General features: G+C 44.5%; 1 protein-coding gene across 2 annotated transcripts in view; it reads right to left on the reverse strand.

Annotated features, from left to right (window-relative positions):
- Positions 1-19,407, reverse strand: part of LOC144162584 (uncharacterized) — a 102,879-nt gene extending 83,472 nt beyond the window's left edge. The window contains exons 1-3 of one of the 2 annotated variants that reach the window (XM_077693176.1): positions 18,937-19,403; positions 17,118-17,186; positions 10,267-10,396 (exon numbers count right to left, since the gene is read on the reverse strand). In XM_077693176.1, coding sequence (XP_077549302.1) covers positions 10,267-10,396; positions 17,118-17,168 — 181 coding nt within the window. In that variant the 5' untranslated portion in view covers positions 17,169-17,186; positions 18,937-19,403. Of the gene's footprint in view, positions 1-10,266; positions 10,397-17,117; positions 17,187-18,936 lie in introns of both variants that reach the window. The other variant, XM_077693181.1, reaches the window with a different exon arrangement.
- Between the last annotated feature and the right edge of the window lie 2,051 nt (positions 19,408-21,458).

The following is a 21,458-nucleotide window of genomic DNA, read 5'->3' on the forward strand; positions in this document are numbered from 1 at the left end:
GGGGATTGGCCAAGAAGAGTTATGTTTTCATTAGAATAAATCAAGCGAGGCAAAATAATGGAGCAGAAGAAAGAATTTGGTCTAGGTTAATGAAAGAGAGAGAGAGGAAACACGAGAAAAAAAAACACAGAGAGAAGAATAGGAAAACTATAGTAAAAATCAGCCTAATCGGAATGTTTTTAACACTGCAGACGAGCTGTCTCCGAAATGAAGGAGTGGATGGCGTTGCACACGTCCCTATGGCATCGGCCCAGACTAGTCCCCCCAAACGACAAAAGCACAGGTACAGTTAAAGGCAGTCCAAGACGTAGCAGGGGAATCTCCAGCAGCCTTCTCCGATGGTTGGAAAATCGGCGGCAAAAAAGAAAGAAATGCTCTTCGGATTCAATTTCTTGGCAAAAGTGGCACAAAGGGGTGGTTATCTCATCGGTGCCAGTCACCACGCGGGAGCAGCTCCCGCCCGAGCTGCTTCGTCTTCGTTTTCGCCAATTTGTAAAATAGAACACCACCTCATCACCGGGACGACTCGGTCCTTGGTCTCTCCTATTCTTTCAGACAGAATAATGCTACAGACCATGATAAAATAATATACCATTGAGGCTGGCTCATAGAGGCATTGGAAACACGGCCATTTACCAATCCTCACCGCGTCCTTTGCTCAGATAGATGATAAAAGAGTGTCTTATACCATAGGCAACATCCAAATAATAATTCGGGGATATTGTTCTTGTTTTTATTTCAGAAGTTCAACAATGTTGCCCCCGAACGGGGAGCAACCAGTCGAAATGCAACGCCAACAAGAACACAACCGCGAGAGAAAGCGAGGAGCCCTTTTTTCACGCAAATGGATCAAGCAAATAAACCAATAGAATCTCCTCTGTTATGACAATTTTCTGCACTAGTCAACAGCAACAATTACTAAAGCAACAACGCTCATTTTCCGCACAATGAGCACCTAAGGCTTCGTCTTAACATACCCACAGCCACAATGACAGCTTTCCGCAAAATGGGCAGAGGCTTTCTCCTGAGAACATATTTCAGTTCGTATCAGAACTTAACCCGTGTCTCCGAACTAGGAGCCGAGTGTGTTACCACCGTGCTACTTAAGCGGCAGAACAAGAGCTTAGTACGCGCCGCCTAACAAAAAATGGGGCGGCATGGAAGTGTAACAGATGAACCTCAACCACACAATATTAATTTGGGAAGCAGCAACGTTAAGTGTCTTCCGACAACAGGTTGAAATAATTTGCGTGCAGGAACGCGGAAACAAAATCGGAAAAAAAGATGAAAGCACGATTGAACAGTAAAAAAGTATTTGATAAGTATCGTACTGGAATACATAACGCTTCGCAATCAATTACATTCAGCCGAAATACGAGCGCCAAGGAATTGTGCAGCGAAAGAGTTCCCGTCTAGCCTAGCAGGGCTTCACTAGCCGGGAATTGTGCGTGTATAGAAATCGTGATATGAAGAGAGAACACGCGGCTAGAAGGTTTTACAGCGTGAGATATTCCTTAGTACAGGGTGTTCCATAGCAGGAGCTTAAACTCTGCACTAGCCAAAGGCGACCGGCCACGCTACTGCACCACAGGTGGAAGGAGGGAAAGAACGCATCCAAGCCTTCGAACAGAAAAGGAGGGAAATTCATCATCGTAAGTCACCAATTCTTCAATTGCCTGGTCGCAGCATCGAGCAGCGGCGCCGCTTACATGGAACAGGTTGGAGCAATTCTATATCGTTAAAATATGTCGCAAAGGGAAGTGTCTATACAGGTTAGATAGCAAAGCCTTTCGAAAGGCCGTGGCAGAGTCAAGGCGTCTCAGATGTCCTACCGGACTTTCACGCTTTGGCCATTAGAACAAGCATAAAATGTCAAGGTGTCGTCGGACTTTTTCGTTTCGTGTATTTGTGGAACCTAACGAAACCGAAACATCGTTGCTGGTTTATCTGCAACCATGGCAATGGTTAGGCATTTGGTTTTCTTTACGTGCAGACCACTTCACAGGCCCGGCTTGTCGTAGTATAGCTCGTCCGCTGACAGTCTATCTTGCCACCGCAGTCATGCGACGTCACGCACTCAAACAGAGACTTCGAAAAGATACCCGCTTGACGGTCGATTTATCCTTCCGGCCAAAAATTACCAGGATCCTTGAACAAGAGGTTTGTACAGGCAGCACCGTTCGAAACTTCTGCAGCCGCTGGCACTAGTAGCACAAGTCCCCATTATTTAGCGCTAAGAAAACTTAAGGTACATTTGAGGGAAAATATATATAATAACCGTCAGTGCACGCGTTCATGGTCAATGATCAGTGGGTTTGTTTTTACGATAATGAGCTAAAACAAGTGGGCATCGAAGAAAAACACGACGCGTTCAAAACGGCGTACGTGCGATAGAAGTCAGTTGAGGAAATTAAAAGCATCCACAGCTTCCTTTAGAAAACCGCAAAGAGGCTTCTTGTTAACCTCACCCGTGATAACGAGGACTTATGCGCTTTTGAAATGTGTAGTTATAAATGGATGATCCGTGAACTGTTTTAAGAAAAACGAGACACAAGCTGGTGCGCGCGCCTCTGCATTACTCCAACACCACCAGACACCAGAAGAAGAAACAAATTACCCCCACTCAGAACTCCACTCCCGTTCACATCCCCCAAAAACCTTAGCAGATACTCTGTGTAGAGCCTGGACGTTAGCCTGCGAGAACTTCTCTACCAAGCAGTCATTGCGGACTCGCACACGGGAAAATACAAAAAACTTTCTCGCCATCCACGCCTGAGAGGCGCGCTTGACATACGTGAGTGCCGAAGACGAGTGGGGCCCGAGTTTCTTATTTGTTGCAAACTCATGCGAAGGTTATGAAGTGGTGTACTGTCCCAATTGATAACCGCAAATTTGGAAGGTTTTGTTCCCCACTGTCCAAACCTCTTAGTTTTTTTTTTACATTCATTGCCACTCCAAGCACGTCACAAAACTCCTTATTCAAAAAAAGGGCTTCTTCCACGCCACGCGTGTCAGCACAAAAATAAGCGATGCCATCGCTATACGCAATAACGTTCACTGCCACCGACGCTAAAGAAACATCACGTAATTTACATATCGTTCTGTTGTATGCTAAGACAAAGAGGATGAACTAGCAGTGCACAGTGCGAACAATAAATGCGATACAGGGAAGCCCTGTCTAACATGACCTGATCGGAATTGGCTTCGAAAGAACGCGTTTGACAACAAGTTGCCTATTGTAATGTTTGTAACAAAGCTGAGTGCTTTGACACAGCACGTCACTTTTATTAGTTGCTTCCAAAAGTGCGAAACAAAAATCGTGCGACGCCGGATAAAATTTTTCGCAAGGTCAATCTGCGTAAGGGCCAGCTATAATGATTCCTTCTTCGATACTTTGAGAAGAGAGAGGCACGGGAAAAGAGCTGTACGAACAGCTTGAGTAGCATCCGCTTCCATCCCAAAATGGTGTACAATATCACACGTTCATGTTTTAGGCAACGTACAAGGCAAACATGAACCCGCACAAGTAAAAGAAACATTATCAATAAGAAGAATACAAACAATCAGCAGTATTCAAATACCATGAAGCCCGCAGCAGTCACGGTTACCGACTTTCTTTCTCGCAGTGACCGCAATAACCGAAAGTGCGCCACAATTTCGAATACCCATATATTTCCATAGGTTCACACGAAAATGAATTTTAAAAAATTAGGGCAGAATACGTTAATACACTTCAAACCATTACATTGGATTTTATACGCAGTTCTATATAGAACGAGCAATATGTATATTTGTATGAATACTTCTGTCTGGAATACCACGTGCTTTGTAAGACCTCTGTTAAGAAAGAAGAGATTGTGTTCAGACCTTGCTGCATTGCTTGTTCTCCCAGCAAAATAATCCTAATTCGTGCGCAGTCTCCTTCCGTCCTGCCATGTACATTGGTTGCGTTAAAAGGATACATGAACAATATTTTGGTCGCCCTATGGCTGCACTTCAAAGAATAACAGAGAAGGATGGTGTTCTGGGAATTTCCATTCCCTTATGAGCGCCTACTGGATAAACTGCCGTCGTGCCTAATATTTACTACATTTCCGTAACCATTGTAGGAATAACAACAATTCGGGTAACACCAGGGTATCGGCCATAAAAACAGTAAATTCTTGTTTTGGACAGACGTCAGGCACTGGGATCTGGGTGACGCTAGTATTAAGATGCGCGCGCGTAGAGTACACGGCAAATGTATGCATGTTCATGAAGAGCCTGCAAAGAGCGTTGCAAACTAGGACCAGTAACATTCGGAGATTGGCCAGCGGTATTACATAGCATGTGATTCGAGCCACACATTTCCCTCTAGCGTAATAAATCGTGAAGCTTTGTGTCATTATTTGTGATTGTGGTCTGTGCTTTGCCGTGCGTCTAAGTATGTTAACCGCATCACCGCAGCAGTCGTAGGTCGAACACACCTAGAAGCAGGAGGAATACACAATTAGTTGAACAATAGGGCATTTTGACGGGGACGTGGTCAGCCAGAAGGCCGCGAGCCTGAACCGAATGGCATGCTGAAGCAGTGGTGCAAACGGGCTAGCGCAGGCTCCCACTCATCACGGGAGAGAGGCAGAGAAGAATAATGATCTATTAGGGAAGGTTTGCTCCAACCTAAAAAGGAGCTGGCTATTCCAATGGGTTGTGTGTTCAGCGGTATCTGAGGAGAAAAGACCTGCTTATATGTAACCTACGAGATTTTTCTATGATCTCGCAAGGGGCTGCCGAGCGTGCGGTACTGCTCGAGGATACTGAAATTAAAAGGCACAGGTGATACAGGGATGAAGATCCGTTTGTCGGAGCATCAGGCTGTTTAAGTGTGTTTTTGTGCTGCGTGCATGTAAAATATGCTAACGGGACGGTGCAGGGTGCCTTCGTTCCGCAGAGCACTCATACTGTTTCTAAACGTGGGAGGAGGTGAGCCAACTCCGGTTATCATTTACAAGGTGCTCCACGCACAGCTTTCTTAGTGTTTTGGTCTGATCCTGTTCGCTGCCCTCTGCACGAAAATGTTGTTGACCACGCATTCGCAAAGGCTAGCCCATCAATGACGGAAATTTGGTGACACATACTTATTTTTTCTGATGTGTAATGGGTAGAATTTAATTTCTTTTCACTTATAATACTTTCCATTCCATACTTTAGAAAGCGCAAAATTGGTTAAAGGTCGAGTGACGGCCGTGACGAGATTTCCAAGAAGCAGATTTCATTCACGAGGATGTGGAATGTTGTGTAGCTTCATGGATACCAGACAAATGAGGAGTTGATAAAACACAAAAAGAATTGTTTGGACTGTTGCTACTTGGAGCTGTAGTCTCATCTGCAACAGAGTATGTCGCGAGAAAACTGGTTTGCAAGAAGTGTAATTCCACAAAGTGTAAATGGAGCTTGCCCACTGATAGGGACCGCTCTAAAGAATGGCCGTGTATCCGATCACTTCGCTGAAGATGTCCTTGAAAGACGGTAGTCGTCTGCAATACCGCCAAGTCAATGCTCCCGTTCTCTTTTCCGCTCCTCGCTCATGCTCTTTGTTTCCCATCTCACTCCTCCCACAATAACCACACTAGAGGTTTGCTCAAGTCTATTAAAAGTTACCGCGTTCCGACGCTCCACGCACGCTCTACGCGTCATCTACTGGAGCCTTGCGTTACCGTGGCTTTTTGATTTTTTCGAATGCTCCCAGGAGGGCTGGTGTCGTGGGTGACAGCTTTTCGTATTGTTCTGGGCAGCCACAGCTGACATCGTACACATCTCCCGCGCATATTGCTTCTCTGGCTTTTGGCAGCTCGTTACGCAAGTACTCTGCTGCTTCTAGTGCTGCCATAGTGAAAATCTAAATGCCTCATTCTTAAATGCTACCTGTAGTGACGAAGCTGCTGACAAATTTTCGGGGAGAAATGCAGGATATGCGGTCTCCACTCAAGCAGGAAATCTGCAGAGAGTGCTAGGAACTTAAACAGCTATTTGAATTCTTCCCCCCGCAATTCCACGCAACGGCTCAACGCCGAGCCAAAATCGAAAAACAAAATGCCTCCTTGAAAACGCCTTTAACATAGTGCATATCGCTCAGGAATTTGCGACTATCGCAGAACAGTGGATAACTGATGTTGAGCAATATTCAAGAATAAAAATATTGAAATCAAACGGCTGCCGTTCTCTGAAGATGAGAACCTGCCGTGAATCATGAAAACACTCTGAACCATCATCGCCGAAGGAATCACTGACAAAGACGTTGGTGTGTCACCGTGTACCGCAAGAGACGATGATTACCGGAACATAGCTGTTCAGTTTAACTCGCGGGCAAAACAGAGTGCCGTAGTTTGAAAGTTTCGGAAAACAAAACGTCTCTACACTCCTAACTTTCGCCAATCCAGCAGCGCACCTGTTTTCATAAACGAACACTAATCCCCGACACTGAAGAATCTGCTTGGAAGACCATTACCAACAAAAATGAAAGAAGGTTTTCGCTCGCAAAACTGAGTCTTACAGCATTCTGCTTCTGAAACTTACTCAAGATATAGAACATATTCTGTAAGAAGTAGTGAATGTGCACAAGTATCACCTGTAGATAAACATCGCTGATAGCCCCCTTGCCGAGACGGACGTAAACAAACTGTAAACAGCCAGTGCCATTTCTGCACCTAACGGGCAATCTGCTCGTAGCAAAGAAGGGACGTGTTAGCTTCTCGCGTGTTTTGGTTTACATTTCGGTGTTATTATGCCGACACATGGTACAAACATGGGGATGTGCTTAAACAGCTAACTATAACAAACATTTTGAATAAAAATGGTGGTGTTTCATTGCTCATGACAAGAAAAAAAGCTACGCTGCACTGAAACACTGAGATTTCTGAAAGTAACAAATGATTTCCACGGGTTAACTGTGTGTTGTGGTACCCATATTTATTCCGTCATATTCCAACCCACCGAACCCCCGAGGTCCCCGCAGCTCCGACGCCACTTCTCACCTATCAGGACATCATTAAATTTTACCAGACCACCAGAAAACACTTCTTGTGCCCTCACCTATCTCTCAGTAAATCCCAGGAAATAACACTACGACAATTAGAAGCAAGGACGCACCTATACCCGGATCGAACGAATCTATTTCTTCCAACACAGTACACCCCTCTATGCCAATTTTGTCCACAGCTAGGTAACCTCCAGCATATAATTCTGGAATTCGCTCATAATCCAGCCCTACCAACCCTCTCCACCCGTTCCTTTCCGGAGCTGTGAGAGACACTGTTGACCAGCTGTCAACAGAAGAACCAGACGCTCCTGGTGACACGGGTCAAGACGGCTAGGGAAAGGCATGCATTCCAAGACTAGGGTTGCACTCTCACATTTGACCTCATAATAATGTTTTCTCTAAGTGGCAATCCTCGCAGACTCGCAAGAACCTTGTGAAAACTACTGTAGAGGCTGCATCTGTCCCTCAGCGCTGAAGATTCTATCCTCAGTCAAGGATCTCTCCACATCCAGATTGTGTGCACACCACGCCATTCTTCCCTCGTGGAAAACAAGGCGGCACACGCCGCTGTCCGCGCTCTTACATTCCGGGCATTTTCGCCGATGGAAGAGGACCTTTCCGAACCCTCCACCTATCCCCCGGTCCATACCCGATACACTGAAATATTATATCATAATCGTCAACTACGGCTTCAATACCCGCCTCCTCACCCATCCCTCAGTACACAGGCGGCTCGCATTTGGCTTCGACTACACACCAACACCATCTAAAACACCTCGATACTCCACTGCATCTCTCCCTCCACTTACCCCTACAACTGCCCCTCTTCCCCCGTGCCTAACACCACCTACCACCTGGTCTGGGAATGCCCCTACGCGCCAAACCCCCTCCCTTCCCCATCCCCTGAGCAGTGGAAGCACGCGCTGGCCAGCTCACAATGCGAGGATCAAGAATGCCTCACCGCTCGCGCCCAAGCTGCCGCGCTAGCTCGCGGCTATCTGGACTAAGAAAGCCATAAACGTTTTTCAATCCAATCCAAGTTTTCCCCCAGGCCCCTCTTCCCTTGGCTGGCTTAACGACAATGGTGTGACTCTAGCGCTGAGAGGTGATATTAGTTTACCATGCTTGACCTTCCAGCATTACACCTGAGTATTATGTTAACTCGCGAGTTGCATGGCTTCATAAATACCGTGATCAGTCCCACCCGCATTCAGATTCGCTCTGCAACTCTAATCGACCTCTTCATCTCAGGTGTCATTGCTATAAATGTTAGTGACCACCTAAATATTTTTTGTCCGAAAAGAACGTAGCATCAAGAACGGCAAAAGGCCCAATCATCGCATATGAGGACGTAATCCCAAACACTTCAGAACTTTTTTCGGAACTACCTCGCCTTACTAAACTGGAACCGTGTGTATGAACTTAGCATACAAAACTTTCTTTCAGCTCTTCAATGAGGCATACGAACTTTTTTGTCAAAAGAGGCGCGAGCTAAAAAAAGCGCATAAACCATGAATCACGACGAACGCAGGCTTATATATACGAAAAAAGGTTTATCTGTACACGCACTTTGTGCGTAAGAAAGATGTTGCCGAACTGAAAAAATTTATAAACTGTTCGGAAACAAAGTAACCGTTTTCCTAAAGTAGCCTATAAAAATTAACGGCACAACTTGTTTAACGCCGATAAAATAAACCTATGTCACATTTTGTGGGAAAATCTGAACACAGTGCTAGGTCTAAGTCAGAAATACAGAACATACAATGAGCTGACGATTTCCGGCGTAAAATTCTCGGAGAAAGGTTGAAGGAGAAATTTAATAACTTTGTTTCGCTTCGCAAGAGCACATATGACCCGCGAGCCACCACTTATCGGCCTGAAATTGCAGTACAGTAGCCGAACGTTTTTTTCGGAATCCAAAAATTCGGTCTTCCTGGATCTTCCAGACTTTCCCGAGGAACTGCCAGTTTCCATAGGAGAAATGACTCCAGGATTTTTGGGACTGCCCTTTTATTCGGGCTATACTTTTTTTCCCACCAGGTCCGAAAAATCTGACGGCTCAGTAGCCCGCTTCTTTCCTCGACAAGCAGTGATGGATCACGAAATCGAACGTGTGTTTAGCACCCTACGCCACAGTAGGACTCTTGATGCTGACGACATACAAATTTATCCTGCAAGGTACTCACTACACATTATCTGCCAGGTACTAGAGCATGCGCTTAACTTTACACTGTGTTTTTTTTTATCTGGCAGACAACTAGCGAGTGTCTTCTATGGCGGAGATGGGTAAAGTTGTATTCTCAACTTACAAACCTATATTGGTACAGACAGTGTTTTCTAAGGCCCTGGAAGAACTGATCATTGAAAAAATTACGTAGTTTTGTAAACAATGCAGCAGAATAACATATTCCTAATTTGGTTTCTCCAAAAATCGGTCTTCGGCGTGTTGTGTGAGTGCTAAAGGAATTGTTGTTGCGCTCAATCGAGGATTACTTACTTGTTACAGTAAGAATTTTTATCGGCTTTTGTATGGCCTTTTATGAGATAAAACCAAGGTTCTGCAAAATAAACTTCAACACTATGGCCTCTGTGGGGTTTCCTCAACGTTTTACCTAAAAAAATGTTCATTGTTTTGTTTTTGCTCAACGGTGTTCACAAGTATGAACATTGCTGCGAGATTTAGAAGTTTCGAAATGCTTTGCCTATATAAGCGTCTTGCTCAACAGCTCTTTCAACGTAGTCCGGCCGGCTGAATTGAGGAACATATAGACAGACAGACAGACAGACAGACAGACAGACAGACAGACAGACAGACAGACATACCAAAATTTCGGAGTCTAAATAGCACAAGAAAAACAATATTCATTACAAGCGAGGGGTAGTTCTTAAATCTACCCATCGGCAAGAAGAAAGCAGCGTGCAGCTCGCGTTATCACAGCGCAAGTGTAAATTCCGCCGTTGGACGTATAACGAGGAGTAACCACTGTGGTTAAACTTTCTCAACTTTGAATAAACGGGTGTTAGTATGTACCTTTATTAAAATTCACTTTTCGGACAATTTTCAAACCCGACCCCGCACACGTCGGGGTCAGCTGCAAAAAGAAATTAACTTTTATCCCTCTTTTAGTCATAGCTGGTGCGGTGGGTTTCATTTAGACGAGAAAGCCATAATTTCTGCATACGAAGCTGTCTCACAGCCGACAGATTTTAGCGATGTCAGTTTTAATTATGTATTGAGCACTACCGACCATGCGACGTACGGCCACGACACCACCAGACAATGCGCCGAGACAGAGTATGTGGCTTCTTGCACTCGCTTCTTGAAATGCTTGGGTGCGGGTGTCCTAGAAGACCTTCAGTCTGGTTGTCCTTCATATTCTGGAACGAAAGCAACCTTACAAATAGAATTGGTTCTAACATAAAAATTAATAAATTGGGTGCGTGTCGGTTTACTTCGTTGCAAATGTCGTCGAAACACGATAGTCGTCTGCCGCTCCTACCATATAAATACCTGTCTCCTCTTTACTGCTCCCCGCTCACAATCTGCCCTGCCGTCGCTATACACGGTGGAGGTGTTCTCCAGTCAATTCAATTTTACCTCATTCCACTGCCCGCGCCATCTATTGGTACCTCTCGTTACTGGTGAACTACGTTACTGGTGGCTAGTGTACGCGCGAACGCTTTTTGTATTTCTAAGTGAAAAAACTCTTCTGTAGGCATATTCTTTAATTTAAATGGACAGCAGTAAGAAATCATTTATGTCTAATTAAGAAAACACTGCAAATGTGACGTATGATTTGAGCTCTTCCTCAAATATGCCTAATCTTTTCTTTTTGCACAACAACGTTGACAAGTGCGAACATTGCCACCAATAGTTTGCAACTGTTTTGTTCCCGGAAACGCCTCGTTAAAGAATTGTTTTGAATAGAGGGGAACACCGATAGACTTTGAAACCAGCATGGCATGGCTTATTCGCCTTTCAACATAGTCCTATCATTTTTGTTATAATGTGCTAGTATAATTCTGCAGTAACATTCCGCCCAGTAAGTACTGACCATTGTCAGTGTCGGTATATACCTGCAGGTCTTGCACATGAATGTGATGTGTACTGCCATTGTACTGTAATGCTTCGTGTGTATAAACTTGGCAAATAAGTTTTTTCTAACAGACAGACATACATACAGACAGACAGACAGACAGACAGACAGACAGACAGACAGACAGACAGACAGACAGACCAATATTATCTAGTTTAATTAGCCCAGGGATATCTGGCGCCTTTAGAGCCCACTGTTCTTGGCGTGTGTTTACTTTAGGGTGCATTAATGCCTGTGCTGTCGGATTTGTATGCAACTGCCGGTGCTATTTTCTGTTTAGTACGCATTAGTGTCTCATATGCCGCCTGTAAGTACGTAACAATTGTTTACCGTAGTTGCAATCAGCGCTACTTTCTTTTTACAGGCCGTCTGTAGGAATGTAAATAGTCTTAAGTTATTTCAAGAACTGATTCCCTGCTCCTTTGGTCTTGTAAACGGCTGGCAGTATTTTATTTATTCTTTTTCTTAACTGATTGAATTCCTTCTTTTTTTTAGAAGGGCGTTACCGCAGGAAGTCCAGAATGGAATAAAACACTCGTTCATCCATACACACACTTGCGTCTCTTGCAACCGGTTGTAATTTTTAATGGTCAACACCAAAAATAAATAGTGAGAAAAGTTTGTCCTTGCACAGTACTCTTGCATTGAAATAGTTCTTACCAACCATTTTAGTGTTGCCAAGAAGTACTTAAAATGAAAGCTTCAAACGCAGCTTGCCTATTGGGCTTGACTCAGGTTGCATAGAAGAAAGTTTCGCCTTTTAACCACCAAAAGGGAGTTTGATATTTTTCTACAAACAAAAAGCGATTTCCAACCCAAATTCCGTCTCGTTGCACTGAAACTGAGTGTCCACTTTTACCACTCTGTACCATACTGCGCGACACTGTCCTGCATTTTTTCGAGCTTATCTATACACCTCGTCTCCGTAGGGTCCCACCCAGGCCATGCGTACCCATCTTAGGTTCCGCTAAATAAAGTCCAGAGCTCTTGCTGGTTTACCAACCACATGATAAACATTGACACTCCATGAAAAATCATCATGTGATAAAACAATACCACGATACTTGCATGTTGTTTCGGTAGTAGTCGCATACATATTAATGATGTATGCGGTTTCTACTTTTTTCCGTGTCATTTCATGCAGGCATACAAACAAACTATTTTGGATACAACATAATGCACCACATCTGGAACCACCTTGCAATACGAGCGAAATCGCCCGCAAAGAAACACCGTCAGGGTCGTTTCGTATATTCCGATATGCAATACAATAATCTCAGTTGAATTAAAAGCATTGAAAAGAAATAAATACAAATATGCATAAATAATCATCATAATCAATCAAAAAATCAATCAATCAATCAATCGTTTATTAACGTGCCCAGGAACAGCCGGAGGGCCTTTGTGCTGGCGCACGAAGAAAAAAGAAAGAAAAAACAGGCAATGTAAGATAGATGCCCACACCACACAGGTAATGCAATTAAAGGACAGCGATACTGACACACACACACAAAAATTACACACAGTCGTACACCAGAATATACATGCACCCACGGAAAACACAAACACACACATACACACACAAGCAAGTACAGTGCCTTGCAGTAAGGCATGTTACATCACGCCAGTGGTCGTCATACACAGATAATTTCAAAAATATACATAAATGTTAAAGTTTGGTTGCACGGAAACGGAGTGAATCAAGATAGCTTATATGTAAGAAAAGGAGCATGGAAGGAATGTATATGTAAAGAAAACCAGACAAGGAATAAGGAATAATAATAATAATAATATTCAATCAATCAATGAATCAATCATGTTTATTTACGTGCCCAGGAACAGCCAGAGGCCTGAGTGCTGGCGGACGGGTAGTTACATGAAAACAAAATACAAGAAACATATAGCAAGAAACAAACAAGCGATAAGACACACACAAATTGAATAATAATCAATCAATCAATCAATCAATCAACCTTTATTTTCGGTGCCCAGGAACAACCCTAGGGTCTTGGTACTGGTACACCATACAAAAAAAAACACTACAATTAAGACAAGACAACACACAAAAACTATATGTATGACATAAACAATAAAGTAAAAATAGTTACAGAAATATTAGAAAGCAAAAAAAGAAAAAAAAAGAACAGAAAGTCAAAAAAGAAAAGGCAGGCTTAGTGTTGCAAGCCATGCCACTTGGCCAGCGAAACGTTCAGTAGATAGGAACTATAGGAACTATACAAGCAAATATTGAATCAACATGACATAGAGTATACGTATATAACCAAGGTTTTCTAACAACATATTAGGAAGTTCCAAAAAAAAAGGGGGGAAAAGCTTCAGCATTACCAACACTGACACTAAAACGTACAAATATTCAAGCAACACAAAACAAGAAAAAGTGAAAAGCAAGCAAGAACAGTTTGCACATAATACATAGGGTACATAAATTTGGAATGACATAAAGGACTTAAGCTACAACAGTTTTCAACTCATTAGAGAACAAAGTAAAGGAGCTCTGGAATATATCAAGCCGAACGGAATATTCATTATATGCACATTGTATTCGGCAGGTGAACGAGCGTCGGCTATTTAAAGCAACTGGTCTGAAAGCTGGAAATTTTCTGAAAAGTTTATTTGGCAAATTGACATTGATAAGTGTAACCAAATCGTCACACAAAATATTACCATGAAGAAGTTTATAGAGAAAGATAATATCAATAATAATAATAATATTAATCAATCAATCAATCAATCAACCAATCAATCAACCTTTATTTTTGGTGCCCAGGAACAACCCTAGGGTCTTGGTACTGGTACACCATATACAAGCATTCATAAAAACAAACTAAAATCAAGACAACACAACACAGAAAAAAAAAAAAAAATAATAATAATAATAATAATAATCAATCAATCAATCAATCAATCAACCTTTATTTTCAGTGCCCAGGAACAACCCTAAGGTCTTGGTGCTGGCACACCATATACAATACATTATTAAAAGAAACGTAAGACAGCACGGAACAACACACAAAATCCCCGATATGACAGAAAAGCAAAAAAAAATAAAAACAGCGTTGCAAGCTATGGCACTCGGCCAGCGAAACTTTCAAGGCACTTGAGAAAAGGAAATATACAACAAAATACACAGTGCACATGATGGAGACAGAATGTACATATAAAACGAGAGTTTTGATTTTTGAAAAGTCACACTGCAATAAAGTATTACCCTAAAACGAGCAATGCCTTTGCGATGTCCCATCTTGTCGAGACACACAGCAAACAGAGCAGCAAGTTTGACAGAACAATAGCGAAAAAAAAACAATGGCAGGAGTATAGACATAAATGATCAGACCAACAAATCGCAGAGATAATAAAAATGATGAATGTAACAACCAATTAATTGTTCATTAGTGTGTCAAGGAACGATGTGCTGGTGCGGAAAGAAATTAAAGTGTATATCTCAGAGAAATGTAGAAAATAGCATTGTATAGTCTGAACGAGAATGAGACACTTTGAGATACACACACGCCAACACACGCACATGACCCGAGCACATATGCAAACAAGGCATTGCAATCAATGCATAGCAATAAGACACTGCTGACTGCTATGGAGACTACAAGTGTAATACAACAAGTCATGATTAAAACTCTGTACACTGAAACATGTAGACCGGAAAAAGATATTAGCTAAAGATCACGCCACAATGAAGGCATAAAACTTAGATACACAAGTAAATATCGAAACAATTAGCATACATACATAGTTAACCGACCCCGGCAGCATAAAGTGTGTGGATGGACGTTACATACTAGGGCAAGCAAACTACTACTGGTTTGTCAAGCGACGCAGTTTCTTACAAAAAGCTGGAAAGGGACGATGGAATACGTCCAAACTTTCTGCGTGCATATTGTATAGGTGCTGAATGCGTCCCACGGGACTCTTGACACGGGCAGAGACATGAAACGGTCTGGGTGCCCTGGTGTTGCCTGTCGGGGTTCTCAAATTTATGGCACCCAGCAACTCTGTACAATCAATGAGGCTGTGGACCAGTTTGTACAAGAATAAAAGGTCAGCCTTGGCCCTCCGACTGTGTAATGGGTCCATTACCAGCAAGCTGGCGTCATCAACACCAGGATCATCTTTAGCCTTCGCAGTAGCGTACCTATGCTTTAGTATTGAGAGAAATTTAGTTTGCGCTCTCTCAATGGCCGCCGCGTTGGACCGACACGTTGCATTCCAGACGACGGATGCGTATTCCAATAGAGGGCGACACATTGAGGTATAGAGCTGAAGAAATGTGTCTGGATAGTTGAATTCTCTGGAGACACGACATGTTGCACCTAGTGTTCGCAAAGCACGACGGGTAATCTCATTAGTATGGGCTGTAAATGTGAGCTTAGAGTCAAACAAAACTCCCAAGTCTCTGATTTGGCATAGCCGATTCAGATCTTCATTTCTGCGATAGGTGAAATTGATATCATCTGTTTTACGGGTATACGACACCACTTTGGTTTTTGCACTATTCAGTATCAACTTATTTCTGTTGCACCAGCCCGAAAACGCGGCGATATCACATTGCAGTTGTGCACAGTCTGAGATGTTGCCAATAACTTTGAATATTTTTATATCGTCTGCGTATAGCAAGAACGATGAGTACTGAATTGCTGTCGAAACATCGTTGACAAACAGTGAAAACAAAAGAGGACCAAGGACTGAGCCCTGAGGCACCCCGCTGGTGGCTGAGTACGTTCCGGAGTGTCGCCCGTTACAGTGAACGTAGCAGTGACGACTGGTAAGGTAGTCACGAAGCAGATCCAGCAACGGATCAGGAATGTCAAGGTGGGAAAGTTTTCTACACAACAATGAATGGGAAACCACATCGAACGCCTTGCTAAGGTCACAGTATACCACGTCAAGTTGGCCTCGGTCTTCCACTGCCTTTGACGCATGTTTCATAAAAGAAACTAAGTTTGTAGTGGTCGAGCGGCCACGTATAAAACCATGTTGAGTTGGAATAATTTCATATCTTACTCTGGATGTAATGAGGGAATGAATTATAGATTCAAAAATTTTAGAAGCACTGCACAGGAGGGAAATCGGTCTATAATTTTTTGCATCTGTTTTTGACCCGGATTTGTGTACAGGTACAACTTTAGCAATTTTCCAACAGCTAATAATAATAATAACAATATTATTTATTAATAGGAATATTAAAAATTAATTGCACAAAAACTAAGACAATACAATACGGCCGGTCAGCCAAAGCCGCATTGGGCTTTAATGGCAACGTTACTACAAATAAATAAATAAATATAAAATGGGTGGTGCTTCGCTCTGCTGAACTTGTATATGCAAAGCAAACCTTGGCTTAGTCTGGTTGAGTTTTGGTTTCGCTTGGTTAAGCTTTGATTTAGCTGTATTGCCCAGCACGTGTCAAAGCCATTCGATTCCATGCAACGCGCACAGAAGGAGGCCGGGCGAACGCGGCCTTTGCCGTGGCGAACGCGGCGTTCATTCATTGTGAACGCACCGTTCCTCTTGGACCGGTGCGAGAAAAGTCACGTTGCCCGAAACGACCCAGCGCCGCATGCATGGAAGGTTGCGGGTGGTTGGCTGCCTCGGCCGCAGCGGCGGTGGCGACCACTGTCGGCGCCCGCAGGCCCCAAAATGCGCCCGGCAAGTCACGCGATGCGCTTCGAGGGTTGCGTCACTGGGGATGAGTCTCCGGTCAAAAGGTCATTTGCGCATTCTCCGCTAAATCGCTGAGCGAAGTAGGCTTCCTGGTATACAGTCGGCTTTTAATCATTCAAGTTTTGCGGGACCATCAAAACGAAGCATAGTAGAATACAACATCGTAGTCACGGCAGTCAAGAAACACTACTCTATGCTGTTAACGCACGTTTCCTCTTGCTAATTGTATCTGATGCGTGAAGGCTTCTTGTGACTTATCCGTTACAGTTATCACACAAGTCGTCCCAGGGCAAGAGGACCCTTACCGATTTTTCATCTGGCCCAACGACCACTTGCGGACACTTTGATGACTCCATGGTTGGCGGATTTACCACCTGAAATGGACAACAAGCTTTTTATTACTTTCGGTGTCGTTATGACAGCCGGTCCCAGAGAGAAAAGCGGATCCTATCATCAGTCGTTCAGCTTGGTAAGCACATATTCGATTGAATGAGCAAAAGAGCTTGCGACTTGCCATGATGCGTAAAGGAGTGTCAGTGCGAAACCTACCAGCTTCCAATATTAGCACCATTAATTATTATTAACCCAATGAATTCCAATAATAACACCCCCGTGATGGCTCAGTGGCTATGGCGTTGTACAGCTGTGCCTAACGACGCGTGTTCAATCCCGGACGCGGTTGTTCATGCTCAGGTGGAGGCGTGGAGGCCAAACGCAGAAAAAGTCCTCCCGTGTGTTTAGATTTCAGCGCACATAAAAGATACCCAGGTGGACTGAACTAGCCCTCCAGTAGGAAGCGCCTGATCGACCACATGTAGGCTCGACGCGTTCATCCACTAAAATGTCAAGAACGCTTAAACTTGGGTAAAAAAAAAAGTTGTATTGAAAATAAACCCTAGTGGAGATACCAAAAATGTACTCTAATTCCTTACAGAAGGTAAAAAAGAAAACCTACCATTTGAAACAACTGTCTCTGTTTTTTTGTGTCACCGCCACCGAGCACGGCCCTGAAGTTAGGACTGCGGCGCGATATTCCGATGTCAAGTCCGTGCAGGCCGAACTATTCCGGTCCTCTGCAAAACTTGAATTCCAGGTAGTGATAGGTACCTCTTCGCACCTAAATCAAGCTAAAATATACTAAACCACCCTTATTGACGAAAAGAATGAGTAGAACTTATTAAATCGAGCATTCTTCCAAGACGAAAGTCAGGACCTACTGCGGCTAAAACCGTGTAATGACACGTTAGAATATACGGAGTTAACCTCTACACCGCAGGGGTCGAACACTCATGACAAATTAGCAGTTGAACATGACGATTACGGCATCCTTATAATCTCACCAGTCGATGGCACTAGATTGAACAGGAAGTGCTCGGCCTGCAGTGTTTTCGACAAGAAACGTCGCTCGTGCTGCGTCTTGAGACTAAAATTGAGCGCCTCATAAAAACTCCCTGATAACACCGAGCCGAATGGGCAAACACTGTCGTGTCGTCTTTCACTGTAGCTAAGAGACTTACGAAAATGTTTGTCAATGAACAAACTGGCGCATTTAACAGCTAGTAGTTCTCATTATTTCGCCTGAAGATTCGTCAATAATAGGGACTGATGAATTGAATCCTGCTCCAGAATAGCATAGAAAATTCTATACAATTACCTACCGTCACTGGGTAAGGTTACACTGTATCGACACTATATTCTTTTATTGTTCCCTGCCGTCGCCATGGTAATTGGTCTGTTCGTATTACGTGGCATTTGTTTTCACTGCGATGGTTTACGGGCACCGCCATTTTGTAGTTTATGCGTTTTAGTCGGTGAAGATAAGGTAGGCTTAGCTTTTCCTGGCTACTCTGTGGCTTCGCTCGACTGGCGTCCTTCCGAACACGACTTAAAATATAACGCCTGTAACAGCATTTCAGCAGCAGAATTGTGTAAAATGATGCTCTCTTGGTGCATCTGTTGTAATGTTGTTATCAAGCGACTTGGTCGAAGTAAATGATGAGGCCGCAGATGAGGCAATCTCGCTACACTGATGAAGGACAAAATGTCCGCCGCTGCTGACTTGCGTGCCTCAGTCGCGGTACTCTAATACATTATTTAGTGACACTGTCATTATCATCACCTTACCTGGCCTCTCCTAGAGCGAGAAATTCTTGATCAAAAGGCGACGCACCAATCCAAAATGTGAACAGGTTGTTGTTTCCTGCTGCAAGCGCAGCTCACAGGTGCTGACTGCTGGCACGACGCTCTTTTGCTAAACTGGGACTGTGCATAGGCAGCAAATCCTTGGCGCGAAACAGCTGGTGCAAGTACGACTACAAGCAGCGTTTTTGAGCGCCCCTGTGTGAATGCGATCTCGCCTCGCCCATTTTCCAGGCAATGCAAATTCGAAATGAAACGCGGTACTATAAGCATTGAAGTACGGCGCCTCAATTCAAGGGCGTCATAACTTTACCGAGGTTACCTTGAGAGGAGCGCGACGGAAGAGGACCAGCATGAGAGGTGAGCGGACCAATGTTGGCAAAGACTATCGTCTTCCGTCGACATTTGCAACAAAAGGAGCAGATACGCGGCCAATTTTTTTAATATTCTTAATAAATGGTAAGAAAACAGAAAGCGAAAGGCCGGTTGTTGATTTGCGTTAGGATCGGCTCATGTTAGCTTTTTTCCGCCGTAAAATAAAAGGAACTGGCTATGTTACAGCTGTAAAGGTTCAACCAACGATAAACATTGAATGTTTTCTCTGAGGGGGATTTGAACCCAGGCCTTTCGCGAACAAACTGTTCATCATAGAACCACGCACCGTTGATTCCAATCCGGTCTGTGAGCAGACGTTGTTCACTGCTACATGCGTACGTCCAGGTGCACACGGCAGGCGCAACGCCACGCTAGCAGTGCCTGGAAAAAGTGACGACGCGAACGCGGGTATCCGTAGCCAGCAACACCTGGCGCAAGTGGGGCGACCAGGCCTGGTTTTGAGCGCACTCGTAAAATGCGGCCTGGGTTGAATCTGAGGCCTTCCGCTCTGAAGGCACGTGTGCCTTTTGCTCGTTTTTATTCTTGTTCGGACTGCGTACATTTGAGACCATATAAAAGTCCGTATTAACGTTTGTCTTTTTTAAGGCAGTAAAAATCTGTGAAAGCACATTTAGAGTGTGAAGTGAGACAATGAACTGCAGAGAACGAAGTCGACTAATTTAGTAGGAACGAGTATAAATAAAGCACCTGCAGGCTCATGCCAGAAATTTGGGTTTGCAAAGAAAAAAGTCTGTATACTATTCAGAAAAAGTTTATACTTGTCCTAGACGGCACGCTTCGGGAAAGATGGAGAGAAGTATTGTAGGATAATGAAAGCGGGAAAACGGGCGAGAATTAGGGGCTCGGGCTGTTTGTGTCTCCTGTCGTTGTCTGTTGCAGCCATGCTACTAAAACAACGGGACACTTCGTTTCTAACGCCTCGCGCTGGAACTTAACGCGTACTAAAAAGAGTTAATAAATAAAACCGGTACAAAATAACACCATGTAACTAACACGATTTAAATAAAAACCTAACTCAATAACTAACCTGACTATGTGACCTAATAACAGACATGGTTGAAGGATTTGTCGAACGCTCTCTGTCCTGCTTCGGAAGCTCTATGAGCCTACCGCAGCGTGCCAGCCGCGCAGATCCTGCCTCCCGACTTTCTTCTAGGCGTCCGCTTTCCCCTCATACCATTCAAGGTGAGCCCCGATCACCCACGTCCAAGATTCAACCCGATTCTAAGCCGATCACTAAGCATAACGCTATCTGGAAAGATCCCGGCTCGCTAGCAGCGGCGACGTCTACCGCGCCAGATGCGCTCGCCTAACACCGCAACGCCTAGCGTTGCCTTGCGCGCTCTCTCGCCTGCCCGACAAGCGCAGCCATTGCATCCGCTATGGAATGCCTCGTACAAGGCCAGCCCATCGATCCCACCGTCCTCGACGAGCTGGGCTGGGTACGCACCCGCCGCGAACAGCTCGCGCACCAAGGCCACGCCACCCCTAACGCCCTTCCTCCCCCCACGCAATGCCCGAACGTCACCAGCGGCGGTGCGCCGCCGCCACATAGCCGCAAACGCCGACCCGCCCAAAGCCCCCGCAACCAGCTGAGTCCCTTCCTGCGGACGACCTCAAGATCATACTCCGCCCTCAAGGAGGCCTGGCGCTCCACACCATCTCCGCACAAAACCTCGCTCACATAATCCAAGCACAGGCGCAGGTACCCCGTACGCCGGCAGACCAACTCCGAATACGCCACCCTTTTACCTTCACCATACTCACCACCCCTTCCGAAGAAAGAGCCCATAAATACCTTGCCCTCTCCTCCCTGCGCTGTCAAGACGCCACGTATCCCCCAGCCAACCATATACCTCCCGCCGCAACACCACCGTCGGCGTGCTCTTTGACGCACGGCCCTTTGAAGACCCGGACACCATCGTACGCACTATACTGGACTGCATCCCGGCTCTGCATATTCTCGACGTCAAACGCCTGCACAACACTCACTTTGTTGAAATAATTTTCACCGGTGCATGGTTCCTTTCTGGGTACGCTACAGAGCCACTCTCCTCCGCTGCTACCCCTTCAAGCGCAAGTCTGAAGCATGTTTCAACTGCTGGACCCCC

Source organism: Haemaphysalis longicornis, unplaced genomic scaffold (genome assembly GCF_048455015.1).
Source record: "Haemaphysalis longicornis isolate Haplotype H1 unplaced genomic scaffold, Haemaphysalis longicornis Haplotype H1 scaffold_12, whole genome shotgun sequence".
NCBI lineage: Eukaryota > Metazoa > Arthropoda > Arachnida > Ixodida > Ixodidae > Haemaphysalis > Haemaphysalis longicornis.